This window comes from Malania oleifera, chromosome 9, assembly GCF_029873635.1.
Source record: "Malania oleifera isolate guangnan ecotype guangnan chromosome 9, ASM2987363v1, whole genome shotgun sequence".
In the NCBI taxonomy this organism is placed as follows: Eukaryota; Viridiplantae; Streptophyta; class Magnoliopsida; order Santalales; family Ximeniaceae; genus Malania; species Malania oleifera.
Genome location: NC_080425.1, coordinates 1,734,094 through 1,746,176, shown reverse-complemented (window position 1 = coordinate 1,746,176; position 12,083 = coordinate 1,734,094). Strand labels below are relative to the sequence as shown.

General features: G+C 34.1%; 2 protein-coding genes across 6 annotated transcripts in view; both read left to right on the top strand.

Moving 5' to 3' along the window:
- Positions 1 to 228: 228 nt before the first annotated feature.
- LOC131163648 (nudix hydrolase 8-like) lies at positions 229 to 5,620 on the top strand. 2 transcript variants are annotated; one of them, XM_058120281.1, is made up of 9 exons: positions 229 to 854; positions 1,082 to 1,344; positions 2,088 to 2,153; positions 2,317 to 2,454; positions 3,394 to 3,471; positions 3,604 to 3,654; positions 3,749 to 3,783; positions 4,214 to 4,322; positions 5,143 to 5,620. In XM_058120281.1, exons 1-9 carry the CDS (start codon positions 734 to 736, stop codon positions 5,347 to 5,349), a joined length of 1,068 nt encoding a protein of 355 aa, XP_057976264.1. In that variant the 5' UTR covers positions 229 to 733; the 3' UTR covers positions 5,350 to 5,620. The 2 variants fall into 2 exon arrangements, with proteins under 2 accessions (XP_057976264.1, XP_057976265.1); XM_058120282.1 differs by lacking the exon at positions 4,214 to 4,322 and having other exon boundaries at positions 396 to 854.
- Positions 5,621 to 7,197: 1,577 nt separating this feature from the next.
- The window catches only part of LOC131163649 (deSI-like protein At4g17486), a 32,526-nt gene continuing 27,640 nt past the window's right edge, over positions 7,198 to 12,083 (top strand). For 2 of the 4 annotated variants that reach the window (XM_058120286.1, XM_058120283.1), the window contains exons 1-2: positions 7,429 to 7,607; positions 7,880 to 8,122. In XM_058120286.1, the coding sequence (XP_057976269.1) occupies positions 7,954 to 8,122 (169 nt within the window). In that variant the 5' untranslated portion in view covers positions 7,429 to 7,607; positions 7,880 to 7,953. Of the gene's footprint in view, positions 7,608 to 7,879; positions 8,123 to 12,083 lie in introns of all 4 variants that reach the window. The other 2 variants (XM_058120287.1, XM_058120284.1) reach the window with 2 other exon arrangements.

Here is a 12,083-nt window from a genome sequence, read left to right as displayed (position 1 = left end):
GTTTGGTTCATAGAAGGAATAATAAAGTAATAAAAATCACATCGGAGCCTAAGTGCTATGTTTTTTTTTCATTTCTTTTTACAAAATTAAAAATACCATACCAAAGGTCCACGTGTCAATATTTGGCAACCGTTATAACAATATTAATCTTTATTGCATATTGGGTAAGGAGACACTACGTAGGTCTAACAACTCTCAGTTAGTTGAGTTGGCATCCTCTGATTGGAAGGAGAGGACCAAGTCAGTAAGTGACATGGTCCTCCAACATACTAATTTCTCTATTTTTACCCTCTCTTTCCTCTGAAATTACATCATTAAGTTTGCCCATTAATCTGTGTTTGGCTTCGAGATTTTTTGTTGGTTTCTTCTTTGTTTGTGGGTCTCATGCGAAACGCATTCCGCACCACAAACCACAGGTACCAAATCAGCTTCCTTAATCCTTGTTTGTGGGAGAAAATGCGGGCTTAAACACGCCTTCATTGTTGGTTTTCGTTCTTCCCCACTGCAGTATTAAGTTCTCCACTTACTTAATTCAGTTCATAGTTCGTCTTGGTGGAGATGGATCCCTCAGATTTTCTTGTTTTTGAGCGACACTTCATATTTTCTACTATAGAAATCCGAACTCTTTTTATGTGTGAGAAGGAATTGAAGTAGATAATTCTTGTATATTTCTATATTTTTTTTTAGAATTTGATTTCGTTGGGATTTATTGAGATTTGAAAGCCGTGTTTTAATGGAGTGGAAACTGTTTGATTCGAAGTCAGTATGTGCTGCTGAGACAGTTCGCGGGGGAAGAACATGTTCAAGCACCGTCTCCATTTTTAAGCGCAGAACTGGTTTTATTTCTTGCAGAAGTAAATGCAGGCAGCTTTCTGCAAATTTTAGTCATGATTTTTTTTCAATGACCCGTTGAATGCCGAGAAAAAAAAAGGGAAGAGAGAAAATTTTGAGGTTTTTTTTTTTTTTTTCTCGAGACTAGCATTTCAACACCCCCAAATGGTTTCTAAAATTCCCATGTTTGTATTTTTTTTTTCCTGGGTTATAAATTTTATCCATTACTTATTGTGATTTTCATGTTCAGGTGTGTTTCCGAAGGCTTCTAACTCTAGTACTTCAAATAAGTCTATTGGGTCAGTTGGGCAAGAAAATATTGCAGTAGAAGCTTGCTCCTATCTGATCAATAGAGCAAGCGGCTCATCTTTTCTGTTCTCCAAAGATAAGAATGTACTTAATGCCTTCGATGATGAGTATGGGGGTGTTGTTGTTGACCCAGAAAGATTACCAGCTAATCCCAATGTTTTTGCTTCCTTACTTCATTCATCTCTCTCTCGCTGGAAGATGGAGGTAATTTCTTTTCCTTTGCTTTATTTCACTACTCTTATTAGCTTCTGTTAGGGAGCTGATCAGGAGCTCTTGGAGGGAATCCAACACACGTGGTTCTCTTGTTATGACCTCTACCTCTATGCATTAAAAATAAAGGTAACAATCAAAAAGTGGTTGCTCAAACATTTTGGGGTTTTAGGACTACAAATTAAATTAGTAACAGAATTGGTCCTGTAACCAGCATTCAGCAAGACTTATCTGCATGAAAAAATGTAATTTTGCTTCCCTTGGTTAGTCCAATCGGACATCTGTCATTCACTAAAGCTCCACAATATGTTGATGTATAAGGGGGTAGAAATGTTGAATAGATGGGGAAGGGGAAGATCCTCAAGGTAGTGGTTGTTTTCTTCCCCTTTCCAAACCGCGTATTCTATTTGCACTTTTTGAGTGTTATTAGTAGGAGTTGCCATATCTATCCGAAAGTTGTATGATTTTGTACTTGTAATGGGTTTTGCAAACTAGATTTTGTAGTCACCACTCTTCACGTGGGGAGGTTTTCAGAATCTGATTCTTCTTCTTCTTCTTCAAGCACTAGCAGGGTCAATCGCATAAATTTTGTGTTCTGGTTTGGTTTTTGTTCACCTATCACTCTCTCTATTTGCATGGGATAGTCGACTTTAAAGTTGTTATTTGGCATGAGGAGATAAAATCAAAGCCGAGGAGCTCTTTCAGGGCATTTACGATCCTATGTCATTCAATCGCAGGGAAAGAAGGGAATTTGGCTTAAGTTGCCTGTGGAACAATCTGAGCTTGTTCCAATTGCTGTGAAGGTAAATTCCACGCATTGAAATCCTTGATTTTTTTATGGAAGCACAAGAAAACTAATAGTTGAACCTCTTTATTAAGTTCATCCAACAACCCAACGTAGCTTATTGGCATCAGCTATGGACTGCTATCTCCTCCTTGAATCTCATATTGATTCATTTGTAACAGGAAGGCTTCAATTATCACCATGCAGAGAAAGGATACGTTATGTTGACATACTGGATTCCTGAAGGACCTTGCATGCTTCCTGCTAATGCTTCACATCAAGTCGGGGTTGGAGGATTTGTGATCAATGACAAGAATGAGGTATGCTTGTTCATGTTGATTGTGTGTGTTTGAAATCATGGACTAAAAGTGCATATCGTTGTACTTAGAAAACACCCCAATATCTATTGAATAACCATGTTTGAAACATCTATTATTAGATTTGATATACTGTATTTTTTTTTTTATATTTGGTAAGATTTTGTATTGAGCTGTAAATTGCTTTTTGTTTTTTTTTTTTTTGCATGCTGGAATTTATTTATAAAAATTAATGTTAAGGACTCTTTCAGTCGTTGAAATTAATGCCTAGCTATGTTATACAGTTCTATGGTACTTTGTTCTCGAGTCTTGGCTTTCATTGTGACTTAAATATTTTGTGCTCCTCCATTTCACCGGCCAGATTGTTTTTTATCTCATATTTTCTAAAATCAATTATTATTTCTGATTGTTCCACAAGAAGGAGACTCAACTTTTTTTTTAGATACAATTTTTTATAAACGTTTTTTGTAATTTTTTCTTGGACCCCATGGTTTGAGCTCCCTTGAGAATGTAAGATACATCGCAGGGTGGTTCTTCTGCACTGTGTATAGCGATGTCTTCTCAGTTTTCTTGACATGGTTTTATTTTATTTTGTATTGTATATTTGTATAGTTCTGATCTGTAAAAAAACTACATAAAATCATTAATGAAATTTATTTAGAAAAAACCACTTGAAATCGTTGATCAAATTTATTTATTTTGTGTCCAAGTGACCATTATTCATTATTCTTTTAAAACAGAATTGAATTGTTTGTGAAGTTTTTTTGCCCATCATGAAGTTATGCTAGTCAACTACCATAGCTGTACAAACTGTGATCAACGTCATTGCTATCATCTGCCCAATCAGGAAGCAAGCTCTTTAGGCTATAAGCCTAAATTTGCTGGTGATTTGCACAACACTGTTTTCAGGTTGAATCTTTTCTCATAAGCTTTTACCTGTAGGTTCTTGTAGTACAAGAGAAATACTGTTCCCCAGACTTTGTTGGTCTTTGGAAACTACCAACTGGTTTCATTCATGAGGTATATTTTGAAGTGTAGGCCCATCCCTCATTCATTTTAGATGTCTCTGTTGTTGTAATTCAGCAGGAAACGTGAGCTTCAATTTGACTAATTTTATTTCCATGTTAATTGTTTACTTTTCCATTCAATCAGTCAGAGGAGATTTTTACTGGAGCTGTCAGAGAAGTAAAGGAGGAAACTGGTGTAAGAATCTGGAAAAAAATCATTATGCAGTAGTTTTAAATGTGTGGTAAAGTTGTGCTTTGAATGTTGAACAGAGTTTTATATGATTTTGCAGATTGATACGGAATTTGTGGAAGTTATAGCTTTCAGGTAATGACCTTATGTTTTTCTTTTGTGAAAAAATGGTTCTTTGTTAGTGTGTGAAAATTACAAAGTACTGATTTTGCTTAAATGAGATGCTATGCATAGGTTTGGATAAAATAAACTTATGATGGTCACTACATTGAGTATTCTCTGATTTTATGTCAGCTGGTATGACAGGTTATGGATGGATTGAATGTTTAACAAGGTGTAATAAAAAACTAAACATTAATAAGATTAACCAATACAAGCAATGGTTCAGAACTAAAGCTATTCCCTATAAAATATAATGTCATGCATATGCTATCGATGTTGACATTGACATAGCATGGCATCAGATAACCATCAACTTTATAGTGCAACAGGACACTTTATGCTCCCTTGTATTTTTTTACCTCCAAACTGCAGCTTCATATGTTCTCTGTACCTCTGATGCCAGGCATGCTCACAATGTGGCTTTTGAAAAGTCAGACTTGTTCTTCATCTGTATGCTAAGACCCTTATCAACTCTGATCATGGTAGATGATTTTGAAATTCAAGATGCCAAGGTAAATATCTAACCTAACATAAACAATTAGGGAAGCCTACTGAATCTTAACTTTGTTTGGAATACATTTCTAATATTGTTCAAGAAAGGGAAAAAACATGTGGAAAATATTTTTTCATTTCCTTCATTTTCCTTGCCTTTTTCCTTTAGCTCCCGTTTGGAACTTGGAAAAATATGAGAGAAAGGAAAGGAAAACATAAAGGAATTCAATTTCTCATGTTTGGTTATCCAGGAAATTGAAAAAGAAAATAAAAAATATATCAAATCAATGAACAAAAATTTGGGTTTATACACCATTCACATTCCATTTTATTTAATTTATTTTTAATAATATTAAAACAAAATTTTATTTTTAGTAGTATTTGATGCAAAGAAAAAAATACAATGGAAACTCATTTTCATTTCCTTTTCTTTCTTCATCAAAATTCTTGATCCAAATGGACCCTAACAAAATCTTTAATCCAAACAGAGCCTTTATAGATGTTTTTGAGATGGTGGTGCTGAACCATGGTTGATCCCAATTCAATCTTAGAGATGATGGTGCTGGCAGTGCAACATTGAAATCATTCATGCTTATTAATAGAACTATACAAGATAGCTGGGTTCCTTTAGTGATGCATTTCCTTACTGGTAATTCTTAGCACATTGAGAACACAGTAAAATTGCATGGAAGTTCTGCTGTCCTTGGTCCTAGTAACAAACGTGATTCAGTCGATGTTATAGATAATACACTCTTTAGATTAATCAACAAAACCTTCATTTTATTTTCTTTGCATATAATTTATAATCCTGACCCATGTATACTTTTGTGTGTTTTGTAGTGGATGCCTCTAGCTGAATTCGTAGAGCAGCCTCTCATCCAAGCTGACCACATGTTCAAGAAAATCATCGACATTTGCATTGCACGGCTGGGGAAGTGTTACTGTGGATTATCCGTTCATCATGTGGTCTCCAAATTTGACAGTAGACTGTCCTGCTTGTACTATAATGTTGTCGAGGCTGAAGATTTTAACTGCCAAGGCACTTGAAGCCATCCAAGCGCTACCCTGCATTGTTGATTGAGTTCCTTCCTCTGCCATTGAATGCATCTCCTACTTTCCCCTTGTTGTGTTCAACAATGGAGAGCTTACTGCAAGTGCATGTATGCCAAAATATCATACTGATAGTTTTCGTATTACAAATGATTTATAACATGTAATCGGAAAAATCTTTTTAACATTCATATATGTATCCTGTTGTCAATAAAATGTAGAACATCGCTAATTTATGTTCATTTATATTTGAGAATCTCTTATTAAATTTCCTTGTATTTGGCATTTGATGTAACTGGAAAAGAACGCTAATTTGACCTTTTAGCATATAGGTGATTTGGGCATCTTATAGAAATTCAATTTATTTAATGAAGCATTTTGCCTAGAGTTGGAGTAAGAAGCATAAACTTAGTATTGTCAAAGACCAAATCCCCCTTTTCTCTAGTTGATTGCTTAGAAATAATGCATGGGGTGAAAATGTGAGGAGTAGCTAAATGATACGATAGAAAATCACTTTATTGAATGAACTTCTGCGTAGAGTGGTTTGGAAAAAAAAAACCTTAGGTGCCATATAGGTATTGTATCTTTCCACTAAAGCTGTGTCACGTAAGCTTGTGTAAAGTCACATTGCTTATCTAATACTGTTTTAGTGGAAGAGATTCGCTAGCCTATCCGAGCTTTTCTGTGAGTGGTTAAAAAAGGTGTGGCAGTTTGTCAATGTTACCACCTTCCGACCACCATAACTACTGGAATATATTTTGGCATTGTATATATTGAATACAATCGTAGTTCTCATTAGCTCATTAAGTATCACTGTATATATTTGTGCTTGTGAATGTGACTCCTAGATAATGCAAAAACATAACAAAAAAAAAGTTTTAAACATTAGAGTTTCTTAAACCCTAAATCCTAAACGCTAAATCCTAGGCCTACACGCATAATTGATTTAAAATTTGAATTCAGAATCTTACTTTATAGTTTTACCATTGAACTAAACTCTTAAGATATGTTTAATTGCGGAAAATTAATTTTATTTTTTATTTTGATTTTCAAATGAATTATAAAAAAATTAGTAAATTTTCAATTTTATAAAATTTGTGTAAAATAAATGAACAATAACAAAAAGCTTTGACGCTATTTTATTGTGCAAGTAGTTTTATTTTTTTCATTTCTAAGTTTTCAAGTACTTACAAAATGCCACAGTATTTTTTAATTTTCTAAATTTATATAGTAATTTTAATTATTTCAAAAATTTTGACTTCTTATTCCGCATTTGTGAGTATGGATTTCGAATCTTTTACTTTGATTTTTACTGATTACATATTGGGTTTCTTCCAAGTCCAAATGCATCCAAATTAAAGTCCCAAATTTTATGATCACAAATGATGCCTTTCATGATTTTTTTAAATCGAAAAATGCGTTGTTTTTTTTTTAATAATTATTTTGAAATCCATAATAACAAATGAAAAATTATTTTGCACAAATAAACAAATTATTAATTTTTTACCTTTTAAATTTGAACAAGGGTTGGCCATCATCATGGGTCTCTTCCACTCTCAAGTTGTTGCCAGCAGAATGAAATGATGTAATCGTCGGTAAACTTGTGTGGTAGGAACTCTAGAATAATTTCAGAATGAACTTTGACATGATGAAATGATTTAAATTTTTATAATTATTTAAGGATTTAAAAAAAAATGAAAATTTTTTTCTTCAAATAAGATATATAAATTAATAACTTAAGACTCAAACAACAAAAATGAACATAAAATAGGGTAAAATTGGATTGCAACAAAAGTTTTTATTATAAAAAAGAAAATTTAAGGGCTTACTCGTGACATAATGCTTAGAATTGAAAACAAAAATAGTGTTTGTGATTGACAAAAATTAAGATTAGAAGTAAGAATATATTGAAAATTTCTATAAATGAAATTTCAAATTTTCTTAATTGTGACTTGGAGTAGTAAAGGAAATTTAATATGGTACCTGAAAAACAAAGGTGGTCTGTTTTTATTAATGAGGTTCTAATTTATGCAAAGCTTCAATAAATAATTAATGCGAAAATTGCTCCTTCGTAAATACGGATTAGCTGCTTCATTCATCGGCTTGTCCGAAACTGCTAAAAGCGTTGAAGCATCCTCACATCAAATCACTGTCTCTGTTCCTCCTTCTCCCTCTTACTCAGTCTGATCCCACGGCTTCACCACCCTGACGCACATCACAACGCTGCATCTGCAGTTCCAAACGCAACCCCCCTCGTAATTTCCCCGTCTCTCTCTCGCTTTCTCTCTTTTCTTTTCTCGTGCGTCACTCTGATTGTTTAGGGTTTCTGGGACCCGATGACGAATCTCCTGTCCTTTCTCCTTGTTTGTATTCTACATTTTTTTTCACTGATAATTTTGGAAGTATTTGGGTTCTGGGGTTTCTTTCTTTTTTTTTTTTTTTGGGCACATTTATGTTCTTTAAATTTTGAAGTGGGGATTTTGCTTGCGGTAATTTGCTAAGGAATTGCTTTTTTGTTGTTTTCTAGGGTTTCATTGGCTCCCTGTGGCTAATGCTGAGCTTGGGATTGCGAGAGAATTGTGAGCGGCGGTGATCAATACAATGCGGTTGTTTCCCTCGAGCTCCAGCTCGAGCTCGGGTGCGACAACGAAGGGGCAGAGGAGTGGAGGAGGCAATCGAGCTATGCTGTACCTCAATGTGTATGATCTCACGCCTATAAATAACTATCTCTACTGGTTTGGGCTCGGCATCTTCCACTCGGGTATTGAAGGTATGCTGATTCTATACTTTCTTTGTTAAAAGTTTTGCTCAAAATGAAGGATTTATATGCGGATTTGATTTTTTTTGGTTTTCTCGCTGGGATTATTTATAAAGTCCAATGTAGCTAGGCCAGTTAGTAATTTATAGCTTTTATAGCAGTTGGTTTGATTGCCATTTATTTTAGAATGCACTTGCTGTGCAATACGATGTTAAATTGCTTACTACATTCCTGTTATTCCCAATGGGTTGGAAAAGTTATTATATTGTATGCTTTTACAGCAGTCTTGTTGGATATGAATAGGTTCTTGTGTTGTCGTCAGCTGAAGTTGGATTAATGCGTTAGAGCTGTCAGCTGAACTTCTTGTTGACTTAATCCCTCTCGTGTAAAGATAGATGGTTGAGCTGTTGAACACTTTGCTCTTTTACTTAAATGGGATTCTGACGTCAACTTGGACCTCTTGTTAGATTTAATTGATATTTAGATATGTTTTGATTTTTGTGTATTGAGAGATGCTCCTTGATGATATTTTTTTTTGCTTCTTTATCGATAGAAGAAAGTAAAAACCATTGATTGGTTGTTATTATAGCTGTAACCTTTTAGAAAAAAGTTAGTGCTAAGTTGCAAAAATTTCTATTTCTAAACACATGATATAATAACGAACTCAGGAAAAAGAAAAATATTGGCCAATCTATGGCAGCAATTGGCCCATGTGGCAGAGGCTTGAGACGTGGGTTAGTTTATTGTCCCAATTTTAACATGTTGCTGGGTGGCTTCTGTAGGTAAGGGACTTGAGTTACCGAGAAACAGTTGGTCATAATAGTGGTATCAAATCATTGTCAAAGGTTTGGGTCCCAGCACTACTTGGTGGTTGCTGGGGTTTTTTTGGGGAAAGGGGTGGGGGGTTGGTGGGGGGGGGGGGATTGTTGGCAAAGGTGTGACATCAATCAGTGAGCATGGTGAAAGCTCGGGGTGTGGGTCAAGTCATACTTGAAACGTGACACTCAAGGTTGTTGTAGCATAAAGGACTGGGGCAGCATTTGTGCTACCAGTTATAGCTCTTGCTGCTTTGTTGGTGCTCAATTCTAAAATAAGACTGCATAATGATTAAAATGAAGTTTTCTGTGTGTTCGGAATAAAATCTAAAATAGCAGACTTTGGGCGCTTTGATGAACTCTTGATCCTCATGGATCCTTATTATTAGTTTTTGGTTAAATGCACCTGGTTGTTCACCAAATGTTTGCCTGCATTATAATATTGTCAAAGCTTAAGATATAGCACTTTGCTTCAAAAGGAAACATTGAAGCATCAGAAGTGCATATGGCCATGTATGTGCATGTGGGTGCAATCACATGTATGTCTATGATTGATACATAGACAAAACTTTCAAATGACTGAAGACAAAACTCAATCATTGCATGAGTATAATGTGTCACATTTTGGTGTACCATTTTTCGAAATGTTCACGGCATGTCCTACCCATATTGCAACATTAAAAAAAATGTTATTTTGCAGGAGTACTAAAGACCAAAATTATCTTCCCTTCACCAGAAAAATTTCTTAAACTATTTGCTAGAATAATTTATGTACCAAAGTAAACAAAAAAAAGAGCTAGTGGTTCCTGTTGATGAAGCCACCAAGAACCCCTAAACTACTCTTTAGGTTGATCATTGACAATATAAGCCCCTTCCTAACCCTCCTTCTCACATCCTCAATCACCTCATTAGCCACAAGCGCTGCATACAAAATTTGTTTCTCAATTATACTTGTATTGAGCCATAGTCACTGTATCCCTCAAAACCTCTAGCACCTTTTAGCAAAGACCTCAGAAAGAATCCTGTAGAGACTAGTCACAAGGCTAATAGGTTAAAATCCCTCACTTACAAAGATCTCTCTGTCTTGGGATAAGTTCTTAAAAAGGTAGAGTTCACGCTATTTTCCACCACCCCATTACAATAGAACTCCTCAAAAAACCTCAAGATGCCCTACTGTAACACCTCCCAATTCTCCTGAAAAAAGGCCATCAAAAAGCCTTCAGGAGTGGGGGCTTTCTCCCTGCTCATCCCAAGCACTTTATTTTTTATTTTTAATTTATTTTTTATTTTTTAAATTTCTTCAGCTGTGAAAGGCCTCTCAAGCCACTGAACTGAGCTCGCCTTTATGGTGCTCCAATTGAAGTACTCTACTATCAGTTTATTCAGGATCTCCTCAGTGTACAGATGCTTGTGAAAGTTTATGATCTTGGTCCCTATCTGAGAATGGCCTCTCATTAGATTCACCGGGTCTAACTCCAGCACCTTGATAAAATTTTTCCTCCTCTTTGTCTGCTATGGGATAGAGTTGTGTTCTTGGCATCTTTTTGGGTCCACAAATTTGGATTATTTTGGGGTTTGTTGCTCTCCGATCTTCAAAGGGATTGTGAGGCAGTTCTACTGTAATTTTTTCAGTTGTTGCTCTATGTATTTTAGGGGACACCTTTTCCTCCTATTGTTGTTTATTGCTTGTTCCTTAATAAATTTTTTTCTTATCCAAAAATAAATAAATTAATTTAAGCATTGTTTTGTTGCCCCACTTGTAAATTAGCATGTGATACGGAGCTGTATTTTTCAATTATGTTCAGGAAGGTATCCTTCTGTATTATGTTTCCCAATGCTCTCATGACAAGTTGTGCTTGGTAATTTGCAATATTTAAATTATAAATTTATAACTAATGCCCCCCATAGACTAACAAGATATACAACTGCTTAGACACCTGTCTATCATACTCTACACATGTCTGTACTTTAAAATTTAGGCAATCAACGAACATTTGCTTGCATGCCCAGGTCCATGCTGCAAAGGGTGGAGTTAATTGAATATCTCGTGATGTGCTATTCATTGTTTTCAATGTGCTACTTAAGTTTAATATATATATATATATATATATATATATTGAACTTAAGTATTTGGTATCTTGGCTTAGTTCTTGAATTTTGATAAATAAATTAAAAAATGAATATATAACTATTATTTATAGTTTGTTGTTAACAGAATGTTAGATTTAGTAGTCAATATTTTATACCTGTCATTTATCGTGTAATTTTTATCTAAAAAATATAATTGATCGTATTAATTGGGCACTTGTCCAACTTATTTGGTTAACATTTCCAAAACTAAGACAAATTTAAAACCTATTGTACTCATGTTAATCTTTGTCCTTAAATTAAATTGCTATTAGAAAATATGATTAAAATAATAAAAATGCAAAATACTATAAATTAGAAAATATTATAATGAAAAATATAAATTAATTATTAATCATATTTAATTTATATTTTTAAACTCATTTTTTATTGCTCTGAGAACAATCCTATTGTATACGACAATTGAAAAATGGTAAGAAAATGAAATTTTGAATGATTTTTGTTATTTTTTCAAAATTAGAAAATTTATGTATATTTTTGTTTTAATTATATTTTAAATTCACATGGTCATTATATTTTAAATTTAGCAAAAAATTTTGTATATAATGAATGGTTGAATCCGTAAAAGTCAATTTTGAATATTAAAATATTGTGGTAACCTGTTACGATAACAATTGAAAACCATAAAATTTATTTTTCAATTTTAGTGAAAATTGACAAGAAAACTAGCAATACAAACAAACACATTGTTTCAACCTGTTTGTTCATTGTAAGCAATGGAAATAGAAAACCAAAAACAAAAATGATACCGAACAGCCCTTTAGATTTTGTGGATTTCTTGTCTCATAAGTGATTTTTATTTCTCTCATTCGTATTTGAGCAACACCCCTGTTCCATTTATTGTCCGTTTGGTTGGAGAGGAAAATTGAAGATAAAAGAAATTTATAGGAGAGAAGAAGAGAAGTATGCAACTAATTTCTCCCCATTTTTTGCAACTAATATTTGAGTGGCATCGCCTGTGCCTTTTATAATCCGCTTGGTTGAAGAGAAGTGGAGAGAAAATAAAAGGA